Source organism: Giraffa tippelskirchi, chromosome 12 (genome assembly GCF_054371585.1).
Source record: "Giraffa tippelskirchi isolate mGirTip1 chromosome 12, T2T-mGirTip1v1.2.pri, whole genome shotgun sequence".
Classification (NCBI taxonomy): domain Eukaryota; kingdom Metazoa; phylum Chordata; class Mammalia; order Artiodactyla; family Giraffidae; genus Giraffa; species Giraffa tippelskirchi.
Window position 1 is genome coordinate 121,961,596 of NC_137286.1, and position 24,196 is coordinate 121,985,791.

Genomic DNA, 24,196 nt, shown 5'->3' on the forward strand with positions numbered 1-24,196 from the left:
GGATGCAAAGTCTGTGGTGATTTTCTTTTTAGTATTATTGAGAAGTTTTACAAATGTCAGTTTTCTGACTTGTAGAAACTTGTTCCTTTAAGCATAGATGGAAACCTTTTTAACTTATCACATGCTGTCCTACATTAAGAACAAAAAAAAGATTGTTTCGTATTTTCTTTGATCTCTGTTCTAGAGAACTTAGAAAAAATACAGAAAAGTTAAAAAAAAAAAACCAAGAGAATAGTTTGCAAGCACCCATGCTACCCATTTGTCTGTTAACAGTCATTTTGAAACTGCTAACATTTCATCTTACTTCAAATAAGATGAATAATATATGATTTACACATACACATAGTCTTGTTAATTCTTTAACACTGCATCATGAGCATTTCCTATTTCATCAAGTATCCTTTGGCCTCTCAGTCCTGGCTGATTCTGTAGCCTCATGAGATTTTCCAGGCAAGAATAGTGGAGCGGGTTGCCATTTCCTCCTCCAGGGGATCTTCCCGACCCAGAGATTGAACCTGGGTCTCTTGTGTCTCCTGCGTTGGCAGGAGAGTTCTTTGCCACTGCACCACCTGGGAAGCCCCTTTGGAAGCACCATTTTAAATGGCTGTATTCTATTATGTTGATAACAGTGTTTATTCTATTTTGGATGAATAGGATGTTTCCCGTTTTCCATTATGATACACTGTGTTGAACAGCTTTATGAAGAAATCTTGTTTCTGATTAGTTTCTTTGGATGTAGTCTTAAAACTTTCCCAGTCAATCACTGGGCTAAAGTATGTTTTTATAATTTTTTTTTATTTTCATAAAAAGGGATACATAACTATTTTTAAAAATACAGGCAGTATAAGTACAGAAAAAGAAGCAATTTAGCCACCCAAATCTTACCAGCCAAAAATATCTTATGTTGACATCATTTGGTGGACATCATTCCATTTGTGCTTATAGACAGGAATAATGTAATAAGAATGAGATCATGCTATTCTGTTTTTTTAAAAGGAGAGTATGAAATACAATTGTGTTTGACTTTAATGGCAAGGAAAGAAATCCTTAAAGAACTGCTGAATTTTAGGTAAAGGTTTCTTTCCACAGAGTTGTTAGGTTCTGTAGGATTTCACTAAAATTAAAAGAGTATAAAAAGTCAATAAGAAATAGTGCTGCAAGGATTCTTCAATATTGTTATACTTTAATGTGGCTTTCCAGGTAGCTCAAGCTGTAAAGAATCTGCCTGCAATGTGGGAGACCTGGGTTCAATTCGTGGGGTGGGAAGGTCCCCTGGAGAAGGGCATGGCAGCCCACTCCAGTATTCTTGCCTGGAGAATTCCATGGACAGAGGAGCCTGGTGGGCTACAGTCCATAGGGTTGCAAAGACTCCGACACGACTGAGCGACTAACATACACACACACACACATATTTTAATATCTGAGATTCAGTTCTTTATTATGAAGTATGCTCCTTAGCCAGTTTGGCTTTTTGTACTTGACCCGGTACTGCGTTTGCTGGCTTACTTTGGCACATGCAAATAAGTAACTTTTTGAAAATCTGTGGAAGTGTTCTTACTTAATTTGATTATGTAAACAGAAGGGAACCTTTCATTGCATGCTGCCATTTTCACTATGCTAATCATTGCTTATGCTGGATAGGATATGTTGACTGAAATAAACATTCACAATGTACATGTTGTGAGTTCGGGGACCATACTGAGGACTGTAGCCTGAGAGATAGCCCCTCAGCTTAGAGAAACTCCTCCAAGAGGAGAGAATAAGGGAGGAGCCAGGATGTATATGAGCTTTATTTGCCAGGAAAACCCTATAGTGAAGCATAAAAAGATTACTACTACTCATCACAAAATCAGACATCTGAAGTGAGTGATTTTAGTACTTTTCTGTGGATGGGAAGACGTAAGAATCTGAGGTCATTTGAAGTGTTTTCTTAGATGTGTATCTCCACTGTCTAAGGGTTGTACATCCAAAGCACAGAAAGTTCCCCATCTTTCACCATCCTGAATTCCCCTCAGAGTGCGTGGCCCTTGGGCCACCGCAGTAGCTAATGACTTGATCCTTGTAGAACTGGAATGGCAGGCCGCATTTATTTCTTTACAAATACTGATATGTTGTAAAAATCGAAGCATGGAGCTCTTTTGAAAACTCAGAATTTGAATATTTTCATAAGTTTAAACATCATCATTAAAATTTTCTTCTGCTTATAAAAAATGTGTAGCAGTACTTTCTCCATTAAGGTTTCTAAATTATGGTCCTCAAACCACTTAAGGGAATCATAAACCTTGAAATTGCTCGGTATTATTATTTCCACAGCAGTTTTCTATGTTCTCTAAGTGGATAATCTTCGCTTATTTTATTGCCCACCTTTGACCCAGGCATCCTGCCCAGGAGGAGGGCGAGGTTGGTTGGGAAGCAGTTGCTGTGCCAAAGGAGTTGCTGTACCCTGACTGATGTAGAATGTCAGGGTATAGTCTTGGAATATGGTGGCTTCAGCCTCACCCAAGGTATTGTGAATCTGTAATGAAAGGGGGATGGACAGGATTTTAGGGGGACAGTCCCATGTCTGCCATAGATAACCTAATTGCTTAAGACCACAGCATAGTCAATAAGTATACCTCAAAACGCTGCTTGCATTGTAGAGAGACCAAAACCCAAGTTAGTGACCAGATTTGAAAAATGAAGTGTTTTTTTTTTTTTTTTAAGTAAACTTAAACATATTTTATGTTATGTAACACATATTTTGGTACAAAACCATGGCAGGCAGGGCTGAAACTGAACATCTTCCTATGATGAAATATATAGACATTCATGGTCTTTTCATGCTGAGTTAATGTGAGCTAGATTGAGAGATTATGGGGAGACTGAGAGAAAGCAGTGCTATGTAGACAGACAACTTTAGATGTAAGAAAGTGTGAGAAGCTGCCAGTCTGGTTGGTACACATATTTTTTTCTCCTTTCTTTTTATCTTTTATCTCTTTTTCCCCCTTGGTCTATGATAATCTATTGGTAATCTGTGTTGAGGTCATATTCATCTGTTGCTAAAGAGGCATAATTATAGGGCAGATTTGTAAATATGTGTTTTCTTAGGTAAGGTCTGAGAAAGCCAAATAGAATTTTGAGAAGACTATTTTTCTGTTGACATAAACATTTAAGAGTAAGGTCAGGTACTTGTCATGTGAATTTCCCTGGTGGCTCAGATGGTGAAGAATCTGCCTGCAATGCTGGACACCGGGGATCTATCCCTGGGTTGGGAAGATTCCCTGGAGAAGGGAATGACTACCTCTCCAGTATTCTTGCCTGGAGAATTCCATGGACTGAGGAGCCTGGCAGGCTACAGACCCATTAATTAAAGGATTATGAACACGACTAATGAGTGTAGTATATAGAGCATTTTGTATTCAAAGAGAATAATCTTAGAATCTAGCGTATTTAGATTGCAGTTTTAGCACATAGAAAGGAGTTTCACGGGAGCCTGAATTCTTTTAAAAATAGAAATTTATATAAGATCTTTATCCCATCTGTTTGGTTTCTTTTTTCCTTGGAGGTCTTTGGGATGTACATATACTCTTAACTCTTTCTCCTTTAACTTCCTAATGCAATAACTAGCTGTTAGAGACTTCATGATCAGTTCCTGAGCCTGCAATCACAGCCTGGATTTCGGCTTCCCTGGTGGCTCAGATGGTAAAGAGTCTGCCTGCAGTGTGGGAGACCTGGGTTCAACCCCTGGGTCTGGAAGATCCCCTGGAGAAGGAAATGACAACCCACTCCAGTATTCTTGCCTGGAAAATCCTATGGAAAGAGGAGCCCGGCAGGCTGCAGTCTACGGGGTTGCAAAGAGTTGGACAGGACGGAGCGACTTCACTCTCTCAGAGACTTCAGAGTACTTGGATTATAGCAAGGTTATTTCTTCAGTCTTTCCATTTTATGCTATTATGCCAAGTGACTTATATTGCATTTTTTTTTTTGTTTTAACCAAGGCTGATTCCAAATACTTTGGAGCTTATTTTCATAGTGTTCAACAAGACAGACATAACATCCAGTTTTGTAGAGCTCTTACTTTAGCTGGGAAAACAGATTGTAAATGAATGATTACACAAATACTTTCTATTGTGATAAGAGCTGAGAAGAACAGGGTGCTTTAAGATTGTGCTGTTGCTGTTCAGTCGGAAGTCATGTCCAACTCTGCGACCTCATGGACTGCAGCACGCCAGACTTCCCTGTCCTTCACCATGTCCCAGAGTTTGCTCAAACTCATGTCCGTTGAGTCGGTGACGCCATCCAACCATCTCATCCTCTGTCGTCCCCTTCTCCTCCTGCTTCAGTATTTCCCAGCATCAGGGACTTTCCCAATGAGTTGGCTCTTTGCATAGGCAAAAGGAGGCCAAAGCTTTGGAGCTTCAGCTTCAACATCAGTCCTTTCAATGAACATTCAAGACTGATCTCCTTTAGGATTGACTGCTTTCATCTTGCAGTCCAAGGGATTCTCAAGAGTCTTCTCCAGCACCACAGTTCAAAAGCATCAATTCTTTGGTGCTCAGCCTTCTTTATGGTCCAACTCTCACATCCATACATGACTGCTGGAAAAACCATAGCTTTGACTATACCGACCTTTGTCGGCAAAGTAATGTCTCTGTTCTTTAATATGCTGTCTAGTTTTATCATAGCTTTTCTTCCAAGAAGCAAGTGTCTTTTAATTTCATGGCTGCAGTCACCATCTGCAGTGATTTTGGAGCCCAAGAAAATGACGTCTGTCACTGTTTCCAGTTTTTCCCCATCTATTTGCCGTGAAGTGATAGGACTGGATCCCATGATCTTGGTTTTTTGAATCACAAGCTGGAATCAAGATTGCTGGGAGAAATATCAATAACTTCAGATATACAGATGACATCACCCTAATGTCAGAAAGTGAAGAGGACTAAAGAGCCTCTTGGTAAAGGTGAAAGAGGAGAGTGAAAAAGCTGGCTTAAAAGATTGTGTTAGAGTCCTCATACATTGTGTTAAAGTCCTTCCTCCTTTTGAGAGATAGGAAAGATTTTCTTGAGAACTTGATTTTAAGCTAAGATCTGAACTGTGTGTAAAAGTCAACTAGGCAGTGCAGTGTATGTGTTATTTAACAGAGCCTAGAGCCCCTTTTTGGCCTTCGCTGATGGCTCAGCAGGTCAAAAATCTGCCTGCAATTCAGGAGACACAGGAGATGCGTGTTCGATCCCTGGGTCATGGAGGATCCCCTGGAGGAGGAAAATGGCAATCTAGTCCAGTATCCTTGCCTGAAAAAAAATCTGATGGACAGAGGAACCTGGCAGGCTATAGTCTGTAGGGTCACAGAGTTGGACACACCTGAGTGACTAATGTAGAACCCCTTTGTAGGATGTGATTATGCTTAATTTTGTTTTAAGAAGTGAATTTAATGAGTGGATATTTAGGTCAGCAGCCCAGAACTGTCTAGTGTGACAATATAAAATCAGTCTTGTATTTTTAATCACTCTGTTGCTGTTAATTATGCCTCTCTCTCTTTTTTCTTTTCAAAAAACAGATACAGTTGCTCATTAGTTCTTCAAATATATTTTTTCTGTGGTTACAGTTTCAGATTGTGTCATTTTCAACAGAAGATTGTATATACATAAACCCAAAGGGGAACTATTATAATATTATGATGATATTTTATGTGGAAAAAGCTTTTTTATCCTAGGATATCGTGTTTACCTTAACATTGTTGCTTCTGAGATATGCCAAACCAGAAATTAGAGGATTTTTGCATTTTGGTTTTACTTATTAAAAATTTAAAAATTCAAATTAATTTATGTTCAGGGTGAAAAGTCAGATAGTAGAGGATGATGAAATCTCTTCCCTGCCTGTGGCTCTTTGTAGTTTCTTCTGTATCTTTCCAGAAATCTTGATTGCCTATATGTATTACACAAATAATCTGCCCTTTTCTCTTCTTTAGGGGGACGGGAAGTTTGTAGGAAATAGCTTTTAAAAATATTTTGTTGACATACAGTTGACTTGCAATGTTGTGTTTCTTTCTTATTATTTAAAAAATTCAGTTATACTGTACATAACTTTTTACATCTTTCTTTCAGTGGACATAACATGAGCAGACAGTAGCAGTTTACAAATAAAATAAAAGCCCTTTTTATTTAAAAGACAATTGTGTCTTGATAAAATATCTATTGATCCTTGGCTTTAAACGTTTGTTTTAAAAATCCTTCAGGTCATGGAGCCTCTGAAGCCAATGGTGTTCTTTGTGGAGCACCATGAAATAATGGTATTCTCTCGTACAAGCAAGAAAGGTTTTGACCAGCAGAAATTCACCTGTATTATATTATGAAATATAAAACTGCAGCCAAACTTCTGTACTTTCAAAAGAAGAAGCTAAAAATTAGGGATATTTTTCATTAATATTTACTTGTTCCTTATGCACTCTTTTCTAATCATTTGCATCATTTCCTGATCACTGCTTTATTGTAGGTTCTCTCTCATTAATGGAAAGGTATCCAGACACTGCAAAAGTTTAGTGGAAAAAATTTGGTGGGGAAATAAACCTAAAATTAAGAAGATTCTGTTAATTTGTTTAATGGTATATGTGTGCATGAGGAAGACTGCTGAAATTCACTTTTATTGGTACAAAAATCTAGTTCCATTTGCTAAGCAGCAGTGTTTTGTGCGACTGTCTTCTGACCTATTGGTTTTAATACTTGGGCTGTTTGTAGAAATTTCTTAGCACCGGCTGTTACCTTACCCTTAGGAGTATAGATAAGGCAGCTTACTTTCTTCTTGGGTGACTAAACTCCGTAGCTTGACTCTACAGCTACAGATTGATTTTATTGTAACCCTTCTCTGTTTGCTTCTCTAAATCAGGTGTTGGATAAGGCAACATTGACTGACAGAGATTACCAGAGTGTTTTTCATAGAGTCTTGTTACCTTAGGGTTAGAATAAACCTTTGTCATCTCCTACTTTTGTACAAAGGACAAAAATCCCATTAGATGTTGGTTGACTGACCGTGCTATTTTTTTTGAGAATGAAAGAGGTGAAGAAAAGTCTAAAATGAGTGGGTCCCTGGTGCAACAGGCATCAAGTGTCCTGGGGAAAACAGCTGTATGTTCTTCCTAGTTATACAACAGTCTTGCCAGATAGTTGTCTAAAATCTGCCTGAAAGGATTTGTTGCCCTACAGAAAAGCGAGTACTCTAAAAATTAAAAGGTACTAACTAAAAAATTAAAAAAAATTTTAAATTGAGCTAAACTTTGTCCCCTTGCAACTACTAACTCTTCTTTCCAGCTTTTGCCCTCTGGTACTAACGTAGTCAGTATATGGCAGTATACAAAATGTGTTAGCTCTTTATAGAAACTTAAAAAAAAAACAAAGAGTACCAGCAACCCCCCTGCCCTGCACTCTTACAGTTCTTCCCTGTTATTCAGTTTCTGTGCCCAAATTGAAACAGACCAGAGAAAGAAATGACAGGTAAAAAAGAAAAGGCCACACTGCTGGCTAACCCACCAGGCCCCGGTACTGCGTAGAGTTCACTAAACAACATTTTATAGGACATCCATAATTGTTATCTTAGTATGCTTAGAAAACGTTCAGTGAGACCTCTAGCTTCTCAAAAGCGGACTTTCCAGTTATTATCTTAATGTTTTATCACCTTAAGATAGAATGAAGGAATATGCACAGGAGACATGCCAATTCCAATTAAAGAAACAGTAGTTTATACACAGGAAGGCTAGATCTCCAACTAGCTAATCATAATGCTTACAGCTTTCTCATCATTAAAAATACTTAATGTACGTATATAATAACTAGCTACAGATATATCCTTCAGACTAAAAAATTGTGTTTTCCTGTGCAGCTTTTCATCACCCTGGTCGCTGGGTTAAAGATACTTTAATTTTCATGTGCTATTGCCCATAATTTTTTTTTTTTCTCCAAGAGGCTCATAAATAGGACAAGCTAGGAGGATAACTTTTGAGGTGATGTATGGATGCAACACAGAGCCTTCTTGTTCATTACTGTATATATGTGGATCCCATCCCACTCTTCCCCTCTTTTTCTGCTGTTTAAGAAGTTGATACAGAATGTAAAATAGAACCATTTAACAGCATAACAGCATGATTAGGGAAAAATTTCTACAAATGACGTTGTCTAATTTGATAAACATATTACTTAATTTGAACCCTGTGTGAATTTAGAGGAAAGGCAGTCAGGTGTTGAAAAAATTAAACAGTAGTCCATCTGAGAAAGAAGTGGAGATTCTTCCTTGAGCCAGTCTGAAGATTGTAACTCAGGAGACAATCTTTCAGAAAGTTCTGATTGCTGTTAAAAGTAAAAGCACAAATATGTAAGTTTTTGAGACAAAAAGTTATATATCAAAGTAACTGGGTTGGGAAGATCCCCTGGAGGGGGAGGAAATGGCAACCCACTCTGGTATTCTTGTCTGGAAAATCACATGGACAGAGGAGCCTGGCAGGCTACAGTCCATGGGATCTTGAAAGAGTCGGACATGACTTAGTGACTAAACAACATATTGACACTTTACATACTCCACCAAGGTAAGTAGTGGGGTCACTGTGACTCCTTACAGGACCGAGAAAGCAATGTTATCTCCTGAGGAGTTACCTTGCTGGCACCAGATGGAAATTGCTTTTTTGGGGGTGAGCAGGCATTCCCGTGTCTTCTAAGGAGATCTAGTCTAGTCAATAGTGAATGCACAGTGCACACTAAAAGGGAAGGGACAGTGACTCAAAACAGCAGAAAAATGTTTATGCTAAAATTTTTCTTGTCCTGCCTTAAAAATAAGTTTGTTTCATCACATTGTAGGTTAATCTGTGGAGACACCAAAGATATGTAAAAAATTACAGTGTTACATTTAAAATGAGTTGGAAGTTCTGTGCCACAGTGGATAGAGACTATTGACTGAATTATTGGGCTTTACTGTTGACACAGAGCAACTGTTCACTGTATGCTATAATTTTGTGAGAATGAAACTGAAGGTGTTAGTAGGGTGGCTGAAATTAATTGGTGTGTTGTATAAGTTCCAAAACTTTTATTTCTGAGATCATATGTAGAAGTGTCTGTAGTAACTACTTTTATTGTAGTTATGTGAATATGTTTTGATAGGTTGAAGAAGAGAGTTGGTCATTCTGGGGAGCATATTTGCATATTCGATGTGTTAGGGGTGTTTCCTGTGAGTAATTACGGCAGAGGTGCTTGTCATGTAGGGTGTTCTTTTTAGTACAGTTCATCTCCATTTGCAGTATTAACAGGAGATATGGAGAAATGGTTTTCCTATTTTTTTTTGGACACCTTCACTATTATTTGTTTAGTAATACTAGTTCTACATGTACTAAATATACTCATATAGGCTAAATTACTAAATATAGGCTATTTCTAAGTATATATCTGTACTTTGTTTGATTTGACTTGTTCATCTGACATTTTTGCTCTTAAAATGTGGTCAGAGGTGACTGAATGCATCGGGAGCCCTCCTGAGTGCCTTGTAATGGGAAACATGGAATATGCTTTATGACCCTAGAGCATCGTGTTGCTAGTCAAGAGGTTGCTCATTTAGTGCCTACTTAGAAAAGCCCTGCAAGTAAATAAATGTGAAAGCTCATACAGAGTTGACTTTGTGCTTATTTGAATTCACTTTCTGTGAGTGAATTTTGTTACATAAATTTTGTTGCTGTTGACTGAAGAAAAACGCATAACCTAAAAATTGTAAGTTATGTTTTATTTGGGGACCTTACTGAGGACTGGAGCCCAGGAGACAACCTCTCAGGTAGGTCTGAGGAACTCTTCTGAAGAGGTTAGGGAGAAGCCAGAATTTGTAGGAGTTTTTTTTTGGAGGAGGGCCAGGGGAGTAGTAGAACATGAGAAGAATACTGTTAATCACAAAAACAGACGTCTGCAGGTAATGATTTTAGTCCTTTTCTATGTGTGCACATGTGCTCAGTTGCTCATTTGTGGCTGATTCTTTGTGATTGCATGAACTATAACCCTCCAGGCTCTTCTGTCCATGGGATTTTCCAGGCAAGAATACTGGAGTGGGTTGCTATTTCCTCCTCCAGGGGATCTTCCCAACCCAGGAATCGAACCAGTCCCTCCTGTGTCTCCTGCATTGGCAGGTGGATTCTTTACCACTGTACCACTTGGGAAGCCCTTTGTGCAGAAGATGTTAAAGTCTGGGCTTATTGAAATTATTCTTCACATGTGCTTCTTAACTACCTAGGGCCTGTATCCTTTCTTTCACCATCATGAGTTCTTCTCAGGGTACAGTGAATGTGGTTGGCGGTGTTGGTTGGTAGCTTGATGGTGGGAAACCTTCATTGTTTGCTGGAATGACAGGCAACGTTTTTCCACAGTGTTGTGAAAAAAGCTGTCTTCTTGAGATGATTTTAGGTTGATTTGTTTTGTTAAAAATTATAATACATTTATGAACTTACAAAAGTGTTTTGCTAGTGTAATCTCTTACCCCGAGACACATCCAAACAGCAGTGAAGTAAATTGACCTCCTGTTTTACTTCACATATTTTAAAAAATTCTTTAGTGACTACTTATTAGACTGAAGCACTGCATAATTTCTGTTTTTGAGTTTATAAAATAAATTATATTAAATAAAAGAGAAGAAGGGTAGAACTAGTATTTGTTAAATGCCTTTTGTGTGTTTGGCATTATGCTAGATGATTTTCAAATATTATTTTACAGTTCTGTGAGAATTTTGGTTTCATTTAGAATTTACATGTGGAGTCACTAAGGTACAGAGAAAGTAAGTTTAGTGAAGCTTATAGAAAGTGGAGTAATAATTTTCCTGTTCTAAAATTAAAAATGCATTATATCACAGCATGCAGATTTGTTCTCTTGACAAGCCTTTTTTTTTTTTTTTTTTACTATAAAGTAGGAGATGTGCAGCCACATTGCTTGGATTTGATTCATGGCTTAGCCTTCCTACCTATTGTGATGTTTGGCAAATTACTCTAAGTCTCCACATGTCCAGGGTTGTTTTGGTTTTTTTTTTTTCTTTTAGCCTGTCAAATGGGGATAATAGTCTAATAATCTCTCCTTTGTTGTGAGGGTTAAATGAGTTAAACCGTAAAGATCTCAGTATATATTGAACTTTTGATAAATTGGTTGTAATGAAGAACATTTTTCAGAGTTTTATATGCACAGTGACTTATTTTGCTTTATAAGTAGTTCTTTTGGTACTTAGGAAAACCTCAGAGTATTCCACATTTTTAGAATGTTTATAAATTGTTACTCTATTTCATTAATTCATTTTACATAAGATACTAGTATATAGATATGGTGTTGTGGTTGTAATAGTTTTACTTTGCTGTACACAGGGATTAATATGTGGTAGACGATATGTATTGCAGGATTGAGTGAACTTGAATCTGTTTGTTATCATTACCTTTTTTCTCTATAAATTCCTAAAAATTTGAACTTTATTCTTTTTATAAATTATAAAAATTCTAAACTTAATGACTGATGATGTCTCTCAAAAATTTTATTCATCTTCTTAAATGCTATTTTAGCTTGCTTTTAGCTAAAAAAAAAAAAAAAAAAAAAGGAAAACGATTCTTTGCCTGAAATAATCTTTAAAAAACAAATGTGATTCACATTAATGTTTTCATTTTCCTTTGTTTTCTCAGCTTCACAATGAAGAGGATAATTCAGAATCATCTGCTGTAGAGCAGCTGTCTACTTCAAACCCAGCACCACACACCGTGCAGGCCGCTCCTTCAGCATCTGGACAGGAGACTGACTCTTCTCCTCCCCCTTACAGTAGTATTACCGTGGAAGTACCTACAACTTCAGGTATTGTTGCTCTTAGTAGGGAACTACTTATGATAGTTTTAATAACTCAGTTTTTTTGTTTTTTTTACCAGTATGGTTTTATATAATTATCAAGTCTGTTAATGGGCTTCTCTAGTTTTATGATTTTTTTAAAACAAATTATAAAAGATAGTTTATAAAATAATTTACTCTGTGCCTTATGTGTCTCACTGTTTTAAAAATTAATTTAAAAATGTAGCTTGTCAAGCTTTCTTATGCTTGCTAGAATCCATTTCCAGTGGACTAATCTATATAACTTTTGGAAGAAATACACATACCTATAGATTCATGCACACATATAATGCCTACAGACATGCATGTATAAACATACCCGTACATGTGTGTGTTTACTTGTATAGTCATAAAACCAGGTATTATTCATGATGAATGGGAGTGGGAATGTGGTGAGCATATGTGAATGGAGGTGAAGGGTGTACATAATGTTTCTTCCTGCACATGGAAATATTTCTTGAATACAAGGCAGTGATTCTTACTTGCTACTGTTCATCTAACCCTTTCAGGTCATTCTTAAGAATACCCTCATCTGTTTCTCTGGCCACAATTTATATTTTCCCGGTAATGCTAGGTTAATCATTCTGTGATGGAAGATGCTAAAAGTGAAAGCACCTTTGCTAAATGTCCCTTTGTTGTGGTTACTATTTGTTTAACAGACTGCCTCAAACCTGATAGAGTAAAATAACAATCATTATCAATTCTCAGAATTTGGAGGGTGAACTTGGCTCCATGATGAAGTTCTCTGTTAGGGTCTCCTGTGATTGTTGTCCAATGGAAGCAATTTCAGGCTTCCTTATTCACACATTTGCTGGTTGAGGCAGGCTTCAACTGGGGCCTCAGCTGAGGCTGTTGGTCAGAACAGCTATTGGTGGCCTCGTCTTGTGGCCTGGGCTCGTCTCTGAATGCGGGCTGGCTTCTAAGAACAGGCGTTCTGAGAGAAAGCCAGATGGAACGGGTTACATTGCCTCAAAAGTCACAGTGCAGGTTGTTAGAAGTGAGTCAGTTTAGTCTCTCTTCAGGATTATTGAAGGATTAGTCTCCACCTCTTCATGGGAAGTGTTTCAAAGAGTAGACTGTGGTTTAAAGCCACCACAGCTGTATATAGCCTCTTCCTCTGCCACCAGGCCTGCTCCTTTGACAGTCTTCCCAATTTCAGTAAATGGCTCCAGCAGGCCAGAAACTGGGGAGTCAGCTTTTTGGTTTCTTATTATAAAATCATGTGGTTTTTCTCCTTCAGTTTTTGTTGTCATGAAATATTTTATTAACATATTTCTTCTTGAAGCTAATCCATCCCTACATTCTTGGACTTTCTGTTATCATGTTTCAGTCTTTCCTGGATTTGAGTTCATTAATATTTTAGTGTTTTTGCAGCTTTTTTCATGTGATATGTAACTTTTTATGGTACTGTCTTTTTGGTTTGGAAAAAGCAAACTTTTGGAAAGCAAGGTTGAAAGCAAAATTTTATGAAAGCAACATAAAATGAATTGAGAAGCTTCTCATTTTTCTATGATGTATAGTAGTTTTGATAATGTAGCATGATATTTTTAAAGGTTAGGTGAATTTCAGCTGTGAAACAAGAGAAGCCTGGTACCTAGATTTTCAGTTATTCTCACCATCTTCTTTATGATTCCTGGTCTTTTAAATTTTTTCACCTGTGCTAAAAGACCATCCCTGACTAATTGAGCATAAGAACTGAGTAATTCTAGAATTTTGGGTCTCTGCTTAATGAAAGCTATTATACTATTTTTCTTTAGCTTTTTGGTCAATGTTCTATTTTAGGTATGGACAGTGCCTGTTTTCTGTGGAGATTATGTTCTTCAGTAGGTTACTTTATGACTTTTTATAGATCTGAGCAACATCAGTTATAAAAGGTAACATTTGTATATAATGCTTTACTTTTTACAGAGTCCTCTTGAATACTGTTCTGTTTTATCCCATAATAGCAAGTAATAGTGTCGCTGGGTCTGCTTCATAGATGAGAAAGGAGAACTTCATAGGATTTAAGTGATGTGCTTGAGGTTACACAACTTCCAAGAAGGAGGGCTAGGATAGGAACTCCCTAGACTTCACATTCTGTGGTTGAGAACCAACCTCTGCCTTAAAGGGGAGAAGAAAATGAAGTAAAATTGACAAGTGAAAATTAAAGATGCTTCTTCCCAACTTTTACCTGTTATTGGCAGAGGTATTTTTTCTATCTTGGGTGTTAAAACTTTTTAAAAACTTACATATATTTTTTTTTAATTGGAGAATAATTGCTTTACAATGTTACATATCTAGTTTTAAGGTAAAGGATCTCATTACTTTGGATAACATATGCCAGTGTTCCAGGTTTTTATATAAATATTTATTTATCTTATTTTTGACTGTGTGGAATCTTTGTTGCTGCGTGGGGGTTTTCTCTAGTTGCAGTGAGCAGGGGCTACTCTTCAGTGCGGTGTGTGGGCTTCTCATTGTGGTGTCGTCTCTTGTTGCAGAGATCAGGCTCTAGGGTGCTCGGGCTTCAGTAGTTGTGATACACCGGCTTAGTTGGCCCGAGGCATGTCGATCTTTCTGGACCAGGGATTGAACCTGTGTCCTCTGCAGTGCAAGGTGGATTCTTAACCACTAGACCACCAAGGAAGCCACCATTGTTTCAGTTTTAAAAGTTTATAGTTTTAATGTTATTGCCTTAAAATTCATAATCATTGTTTTTACTGAAGTTTTGCTTCTACTTTAGTCTTCAGAACTAAAGAAATCTATCTACTTGACTGTGTGCAGTGTTTTTACATCCTAATAATAAGTCTTTTCTAAGAATTTGTGACTCTTGTGCCTTTTGTTGGATAACATTCAGTATTAGGCTGCTGCTCACCACTTCCTGTTATTAAGTTAAAAATTGCCTAACTTCAGACCCTTAGCTCTTATTGATAGCATTAAAAATACTTATTTTTAAAACCTATAGACAGTAAATGGAGAAGGCAATGGCACCCCACTCCAGTTCTCTTGCCTGGAAAATCCCATGGACGGAAGAGCCTGGTGGGCTGCAGTCCATGGGGTCGCTAAGAGTCGGACACGACTGAGCGGCTTCACTTTCACTTTTCCCTTTCATGCATTGGAGAAGGAAATGGCAACCCACGCCAGTGTTCTTGCCTGTAGAATCCCAGGGATGGGGTAGCCTGGTGGGCTGCCCTCTATGGGGTTGCACAGAATCGGACACAACTGAGGTGACTTAGCAGCAGCAGCTGCAGCATAGACATTAAAACACAATAGGAAAAATTTTGCTGGAGTGTAGTGTGTTTTCACGTTGAAAATGCAAGAAAGTCTGATAAAGATAGGTAAAATTGTAAGCAATATAGAAAATGTGAAAATGTTGTCATTATAATAGAGGAAATCACAGAAGTAATGTTAAACATTGTGGTGTGTACTACTCTTAGAATCTGCCTGTTATTTATGTCAGTAATTCTAGCACATCTTAGTCGACTGACCTATGTATATGATTTTACTTATATGAAAGTTAGCAGTAAATGTTGCAGCTTAAAAAAAATTGTTTATCGTAATGTACTTCTGGAGATCATATTTCAAAAATAGCTTAAAAATTGAGGAGGGAGAAGCTCTTCCAGAAAAAGAAAACCTAAAGAGCTAGGTAGATGCAGGGAAAATGGGAGATGGGATAGGAGTGAAAAAGAGTTAAAAAGCATCAATCTTTTAGCAAAGAGAAATACTGAGTTTGCTTAGGAGTTGCTAAAATTAGCCTATGTAGAAAAATTAACATCATATATTAGCGGAACAAAGTCTTTGGAGTCCGGAAACTCCTGGGTTCTGCCACTTCTTGATTGTGTGATCCTGGGCAAATCACCTAACTTTTCTGAACCTCAGAGTTGCTGAGGTTAATGTATTTAGAAGTGGTATAGCAGGTGTCTAGTGCTATTTCAGTGTGTGTTTTTTTTTTTTAACTACTATTCCTGCTGTTTTTACTTTTTTTGACTGTGAAATTATGGGCAGATAAATTCTCTGAGCACAGCAAGTGGGGACACAGAGCATGTTCACATATGGTGCGTTTCTTACCTCATTTGTGTTGCATACATTTTCAGAGTCTCATTCCTGATGCTCTTGTTTTGTATATCAGTCTCTGGATGATATTTATCAGTCCTTTCTCAATAAATACAGGACTCCCAAGAATATGATGTATTAATAATTTATATGTTATATAGCTTATAATGCAGGACTACAAATAGCAGTGATCATCCTCGGTGGCATTCTGTAACTTGTTAAATTGTATTATGGCTATAAAAATGTCATTAGTTTGTTTTAATGGTTATCTTTTTTTTAAAACCCTTTCCTTCAGATGCAGAAGTTTACAGTGAGTTTTATCCTGTGCCGCCTCCTTACAGTGTTGCTACCTCTCTTCCCACGTACGATGAAGCTGAGAAGGCCAAAGCTGCTGCGATGGCAGCTGCAGCAGCAGAAACATCTCAAAGAGTAAGACAATGTTATCGTTTCCTTTTGAGAATAATATCCAAGATAGTTCTCTCTGCATGCATTTTTTTTTTTTTTTTTTTAGTATTTTCTGTACTGCTGCTCATTTGTGTCATCGTGTTTTGGTACTCTTTGAGTGAAATACACCTTCTGCATTCCTTGACCCCTCTCATTTCTGTTTCTGCTGGTCTTTTCCTGCACTGTGTCTCAGATTGTGGTCATCTAGGTGTTCTCTTTACCAACAATGTATCATTTTCTAAACTTGATTTCAGGCATCTCCTGTACTAAGACTCATCCCTCCCACTCTTCCCTTGCCATCCCTCTGACTTCCTCATTCAAGTTACCCCCACCCCGTTGACCTCTTCACTGTTAATGAAGTTTCTTTAGTGTCTTTACTTCCTTGCTTATGTAGTTTAGATTCTGTGGTCCATACGTATAATTATAAATTATTATTTTCTATTCATTTTTTATACATTAGCGCAGCCAGTCCAGTGACTCTATGAGTGAACTCACAGTAGGTTAAAACACTCACAGGCAAGTCTGGGTCAGTCTCTTGTGGGGTCACTGCTCCTTTCTCCTGGGTCCTCGTGTGCACAAGGTTTTGTTTGTGCCCTGCAAGAGTCTGTTTCCCCAGTCCTGTGTAAGTTCTGGTAGCTCTATGGTGGGGTTAATGGCAACCTCCTCCAAGAGGGCTTAGCCATACCCAGGTCTGCTGCACCCAGAGCCATTGCCCCTGCAGCAGGCCATTGCTGATCCATACCTCCTCAGGAGACACTCAAACACTCAAAGGCAGGTCTGGCTTAGTCTCTGTAGGGTCTTCTGGTGAGTACAAGGTTTTGTTTGAGCCCTGCAAGCGTCTCTGGCGGCGGGTATGGGGTTTTATTCTAAATGTGATTTTGCCCCTCCTACCATCTTGCTGGAGCTTCTCCTTTGCCCTTTGACATGAGGTATCTCTTTTTGGTGTCTGAGGAGGCCTTACAAATGGTTGTCTGTGGCGGCCTTACAAATAGCTGAAAAAAGAAGAGAAGCTAAAGAAAAGGAGAAAAGGGAAGATACACCCATTTGAATGCAGACTTCCAAAGAATAGCAAGGAGAGATAAGAAAGCCTTCCTCAGTGGTCAATGCAAAGAAATAGAGGAAAACAATACAAAGGGAAAGACCAGAGATCTCTTCAAGAAAATTAGAGATACTAAGGGGACATTTCATGCAAAGATAGGCACAATAAAGGACAGAAATGATGTGGACCTAACAGAAGCAGAAGATATTAAGAAGAGGTGGCAAGAATACACAGAAGAACTATACAAAAAAGCTCGTCATGACCCAGATAACCATGATGGTGTGATCACTCACCTAGAGCCAGACATCCTGAAATGTGAAGTCAAGTGGGCCTTAGGAAGCATCACTACTAACAAAGTTAGTGTAGGTGATGGAATTCCAGTTGAGCTATTTCAAATCCTAAAAAATGATGCTGTGAAAGTGCTGTGCTCAATATGCCAGCAAATTTGGAGAAGTCAGCAGTGGCCACAGGACTGGAAAAGGTCAGTTTTCATTCCAGTCCCAATGAAAGGCAGTGCCAAAGAATGCTCAAACTACTGCACAGTTGCAGTCATCTCTCACTCGAGCAAAGTAATGCTCAAAATTCTCCAAGCCAGGCTTCAAGGGTACATGAACCATGAACTTGAAGATGTTCAAGGTGGTTTTAGAAAAGGCAGAGGAACCAGAGATCAAATTGCCAACATCCGCTGGATCATCAAAAAAACGAGAGTTCCAGAAAAACATATACTTCTGCTTAATTGACTATGCCAAAGCCTTTGACTGTGTGGATCACAACAGACTGTAGAAAATTCTTCAAGAGATGGGTATACCAGACCACCTGACCTGCCTCTTGAGAAATCTGTATGCAGGTCAGGAAGCAACAGTTAGAACTGGACATGGAACAACAGACTGGTTCCAAATTGGGAAAGAAGTACGTCAAGGCTGTATATGTCACCCTGCTTATTTAACTTACATGCAGAGTACATCATGAGAAATGCCAGGCTGGATGAAGCACAAGCTAGAATCAAGATTGCTGGGAGAAATATCAATAAACTCAGATATGCAGATGACATCACCCTTATGGCAGAAGGTGAAGAACTAAAGAGCCTCTTGATGAAAGTGAAAGAGGAGAGTGAAAATGTTGGCTTAAAACACAACATTCAGAAAACTAAGATCGTGGCATCCTGTCCCATCACTTCATGGCAAATAGATGGAACAATGAAAACAGTGAGAGACTTCTATTTTGGGGGGCTCCAAAAATCACTGCAGATGGTGACTGCAGCCATGAAATTAAAAGATACTTGCTCCTTGGAAGAAAAGCTATGATAAACCTAGACAGCATATTAAAGAACAGAGACATCACTTTGCCGACAAAGGTCTGTCTAGTCACAGCTATGGTTTTTCCAGTAATCATTTACGGATGTGAGAGTTGGGCCATAAAGAAAGCTGAGCGCCGGAGAATTGATGCTTTTGAACTGTGGTGCTAGAGAAGGTGCTTAAAAGTCTCTTGGACAGCAAGGAGATCCAACCAGTCCATCCTAAAGGTAATCAGTCCTGAATATTCATTGGAAGGACTGATGCTGAAGCTGAAACTCCAATACTTTGGCCACTTGATGTGAAGAACTGACTCATTTGAAAGACCCTGATGCTGGGAAAGATTGAAGGCAGGAGGAGAAGGGGACGATAGAGGATGAGATGGTAGGATGGCATCACTGATTCAACGAACATGAGTTTGAGTAAGCTCCGGGAGTTGGTGATGGACCAGGGAAGCCTGGTGTGCTGCAGTCCTTGGGGTCGAAAAGAGTTGGACACAACTGAGCAATTGAACTGAACTGAACTGAACTGAGGTTAAAACACAAAGAAAGAATGTACCAGTCCTACAAACTTACGTTTGTCAGTTCACTTTTTTTTTTTGTCCTTTGAACACATGCCACCCCAGAATTCCGGAATGATGGTCAAAGATTCCACTGCCCTTTCTCCCCCATTTTCCTGTCTTAGTAATCGAGTCAGTGATAGATGCTTATGTTATTTCCTGTTCTGGTAAAGGAGCGGCTATCTTGTAATAGGGAATGAGATGTGTGTATGCTATTATTCTTCAGTCATGTAAAAAGTGGGGAATTACTTACATTTTACTGTGACTGCAAGCAGGGCAAGAGTTTGTTACCTTTTTTTCTTGCCTTAGACTTTAGAGGTGTCATTTCAAATCTTGAATTCATCCCCATTTTGTTCAGGAAAAGAACACAAAATATCCTGTCATGGAGGAAAGCTCGAATGAGGTGAGGGGTCAAGGTGGGGAGGAACGTGTTTGTATGTGCATCATTCTCACCCTGCCACCAACAGACCAGTGCCCAACGAGTAGCTTGTCTGATGGGTGAGTGGTCGGGTTTCTTTCATCAGCCACAACCGTCTCCACACCTTCTCCCACTCCCATCCTCCAGCACACACAGAGTTAAACATCATCGTAAGTAGTTTTGGGCACATAAGTAAAGATAGTAAACCGCAAATTTATTATTGATGCATTTTCCATTTGAGAGTTAGGTAAGTTTCTGTTAAGACTGTGGCATAAATATAGCTCAGTCAGTAAGGATTTTTGATGTTGGGAGGAGAGAATTATAGAGCAGGAGGACAGATCTGTAAGGGGTGGAGCTTTTATCAGTGCACGTGTGTTTATGTACACGTTTGTATATACATGCACACTCTCTCGGTGACGTGGGACAGTGGCTCCTTCTCTCGGAATGTCTCCCTGGGGACTTTGGAAATGGTAAAGGTCTTTAGGGCTTCCCTGGTGGCTCAGATGGTTAAGAATCTGCCTGCAGTGCAGGAGACCCAGGTTCAATCTCTGAGTCGGGAAGATCCCCTAGAGAAAGGAATGGGTACCCACTCCAGTAAAGCATGTAAGGACCTTACGTCCTCTGTTGCCCTAACTTCCACTCTATTGGATCAAAACTAAAGAGAAAGTAGGAATCATTAAGTCTTGTTCTCTGTGTCTTGAGATAGAAGTGATTTTACCTTTTGGAGAGAAAACTGAAGTGTTACTGTTAGAACCCCTCACTGTCATTTCCAGTGTCTTATTTTAGAAAGTAATGTGATTCTCCACCTGAATTGGAATATGCCCATAAAGAAAAGTTTGCCGTTTTTACTTGCTTCTGATACTATTTTAACTCTAGCTTGTGAAGATTGTGTAAAATTTTATGGAAAGTAGAAACAGAGTTGTACAAAGAAACTAACTTTGACCCTTGTAAAAAATCTTTCAAATTTGTCTGTTTCTATCCCCCTGCTCCAGCACCCTCTTTCTGCAGATTATCATTGAGTATGAGTTTCTATACCTGATTCAGATAAAAAACTGGTCTGATTAGCACTTGAGTACTTTCTGCTGCTGCTAAGTCGCTTCAGTCGTGTCCGACTCTGTGCGACCCCATAGACGACAGCCCACCAGGCTCCACCATCCCTGGGATTCTCCAGGCAAGAATACTGGAGTGGGTTGCCATTTCCTTCTCCAGTGACTGAAAGGGAAAAGTGAAAGTGAAGTCGCTCAGTCGAGTCCGACTCTTAGCGACCCCGTGGACTGTAGCCCACCAGGCTGCTCCATCCATGGGATTTTCCAGGCAAGAGTACTGGAGTGGGGTGCCATTGCCTTGAGTACTTTCAGTTGTAAATAAATCTCAACTAGATGAACTGAAAGTATTTCTTAAACCCAGTTTCATTGGGGGAATGTAGGTAGTCAGGACACTTGGAAACAATACTGTTTTCTACTGTTTCTTATTTTTATTGTGTAGGGTTGAAGGTATGATTATGTGATGACTCAGTAGATTTACTGATGCATTCCCATTTTTAATATTTCTATGAAAAATATTTGTATTTCACATAATTCATTGTATAAAACTTTTAAACATGGCTTGCCACTTAGTCTCATCTTATAACCATGTAATGGATAGGATTCATTTTTTTGTACGTTGTTTAAAATTGTATGTGAGTACAATTTTGACACAAAAGCTAGCACTTAATAAATTATGCGCAACCCCAAGATGATTTCTAATACCTAGCTATTACCTAGCACATCCTTAGTGTTTAATAAATAACAGTTAATTAAGTTAATGAATGCTTTCTTTAAAACAGCCAGTGTGGGAAATTAGAAAGAAAAAATACTATTGCTGTCCTAAGACAGTTTGTTTTGAATTTTTTCTTAATTTTAGGGCTTCTAAGTCAATGCTTAATGTAATTGAAATTATTGTGTAGCTACCATCTTTTATTTTTTTAAGCATTTTGTATATTTTCTGTTATGTTAATGGTTAAATGAGATTCCATGGAATCAATATACTCTAATATAGAGACCATTCCTCTCTAGTGAACTGTTAGAATCTTTTCAAGAGTGTATTTCCCAGTGTTAATGTTGTAGAGGACATCTTTGTGTATATGTCACCTATCTTTGTAAAAATGATGTCCCTACGGTAAAATCTCTTGGACTGGTGTTTCAGAAGAATATGAAATATTTATATGCTTGCCATCATATTGACAGTGTTTTTTTTGGAGCTCCTACTATGCTTTATTGTTTATTTCTTGAATTAGCTTAAAATGATACAAAATTTATTAATATGTATTTAATCATTGCTAGTGATTACACTGATCATCAGAAGGTTGCCTGGGATATATGATTGCAGAGTTTAAGGGATCTTTTTGCCTAAACAATGAGCAGTATGGTTTTGAAAATCTTTTTCCTTCAGGAAAACAACATATGTAGTGAGACAGCCATGCTTGGATGGAAAGAACATTGGTGTCCTGGGTTCAAGTCCTGCCTTGACCTAGCTAATTATGTGATCTTGGGCAGGGCACTTAGCTTCTCTGAGCTCTGTCTGTACCAACACAAAGTTGAAACATTAACACCCAGGAGAGATTACGTGTATGTAAAACGGAGATAATGTATTTGTAGATCAGGTCATGTCATTATTTGTTAAAAATTCTGTAAGACCTCCTAGTTCACTCAGTAAAACCCAGGGTTCTTTTGTGGACTCTCTGACATTGTTTCTTCCTGTTTGCTTTCTTATTCACTGTGGTTTCAACCATGTCAGCTTCCTTGCTATTTCTATAACATGCCAGGTCTGATTCTATGTTAGGACCTTGGCACTGGCTTGTCCCTCTGCCTGAAACACTCCTCTGTGAGATATCTGTATACACAGCCACCATACCTTACCTGTCCTTTAAGTCCTTGCTCAGTGTTGCCTTAATGAGGCCTGTGCAACCTCCATATTTAAAACTGTAATCCTTAACATTCTAAACATCCTTTCCCTTTTTTTTTTTTGTAGAACATTTACAGCTTTTAATAATTTTGTAAGTAACTTATTTGTTTTATCTTCATTTGTTGTCTGGTTCCCCTCACTGGGATATAGGCTTCAGAAAGTCGGGCATCTTGGTTTTATGTTCGTTCATGTATCCCAGGTACCAGGAAGTGAAGCTTTATGTAGAATGGGTGTTCTGTCAATGTTTGTTGAATATTGGAGGCAATTAGTGTAACAGACGTTGTATGTACTTTCAGGGGACTTTCTCAACATTTACAAGTACCTACATTAATGTGTTTGTATAATTTTTGTACAAATGACTTTCACTTAATATATTTTAGAGATTGTCATTTATTTTTAAATATTTGCTGTTTGAATTTCATTGCTTTCAATATACAATAATTTATTTCATTGGTCTCAGAATTATCAATGGTCTGAGATTTTACCCTACTTGCAAGCTGTCTGATTAGCTTGTCACAGTTTTGTGGATGCTCACAGAAGACATCGACAGAAACTTTATTATTCACAACAGCATTAGCAGTATTCAGAGTATTATCATTTGCTCATGCCAGTTTCCCAAGCTTCAAGTCCCACAGGGCAACTCAAACAAGGCCAAGCGATGCCTCTACTTGCAGTGTGGAACCCTGACTTTAGGGGGACCCAATATTTTCTAACGGTCAATAAGCACACCTACCTCTCTGCTCTGGTGGAAGTCACTCAGTTGTGTCTGACTTTGTGACCCCATGGACTGTATAGTCCAGGAATTCTCCAGGCCAGAATACTGGAGTGAGTAGCCTTTCCCTTCTCCAGGGGATCTTCCCAACCCAGGGATCGAACCCAGGTCTCTTGCATTGCAGGCGGGTTCTTTACCAGCTGAGCCACCAGGAAAGCCCAAGAATACTGAAGTGGGTAGCCTATCCCTTCTCCAGGGGATCTTCCAGACTCTGGAATCAAACCGAGGTCTCCTGCATTGCATGCAGATTCATTACCAATTGAGCTGTCAGGGAGCCCTGCTCTGGAGGGAGATATTGTTTGTCTCTCTCAAAGCTGTATACTATATAAACATCCTTGAAAAGATAATAGACAGCCAGTGCCTCTACGTGGAAGACGTGGAAATACCGAAGACTCACAGATAATTGTCTTCTGACAGTAGCCCACTACTGATGGGCATTTATATTGTGTCTAATTTTTTACCCTTATTAACATTGCTGCAGTGAATTGTCTTTAATACATCATTTCTTACAAGTGATTTTCAAGAGCTGGAGTTACTGTGTCAAAGGATGTATACATTTTAATTTTTGATAAATATCGCCAGATTGCCAACCATGGAATTTGTATCAGAGTTTGCTGTTGATTATGAAAAATCCTTTCTCACTTTGACACTAAGGTACCAGTGTCACATCTTTCTTTTGTGATATCATTTTCATTAATACAGTGTTACTCAATTTTTATCTTTTTTGTGTTCTCTTTCAAAGTTCCTCTTTTCAAGGGTGCCCATGAAAACTTTAATAATTACTGACATTTTTTGAGTACTTACTATGTGCCAGATGTTGTATTCATTATCTTATTTTGCTTACACACTATGTTGAG

General features: G+C 38.5%; 1 protein-coding gene across 9 annotated transcripts in view; it reads left to right on the forward strand.

The window, feature by feature from the left end:
* NDFIP2 (Nedd4 family interacting protein 2) overlaps positions 1–24,196 on the forward strand; it is a 71,143-nt gene that overhangs the window by 21,746 nt on the left and 25,201 nt on the right. For all 9 annotated transcript variants that reach the window (XR_014071216.1, XR_014071217.1, XR_014071218.1 and 6 more), the window contains exons 2-3: positions 11,648–11,813; positions 16,168–16,301. Coding sequence is in view for 6 of the 9 variants with exons in the window: in XM_081549850.1 (XP_081405976.1) it covers positions 11,648–11,813; positions 16,168–16,301 (300 nt within the window). In the remaining 3 variants the exon portion in view is untranslated. The remainder of the gene's footprint in view (positions 1–11,647; positions 11,814–16,167; positions 16,302–24,196) is intronic.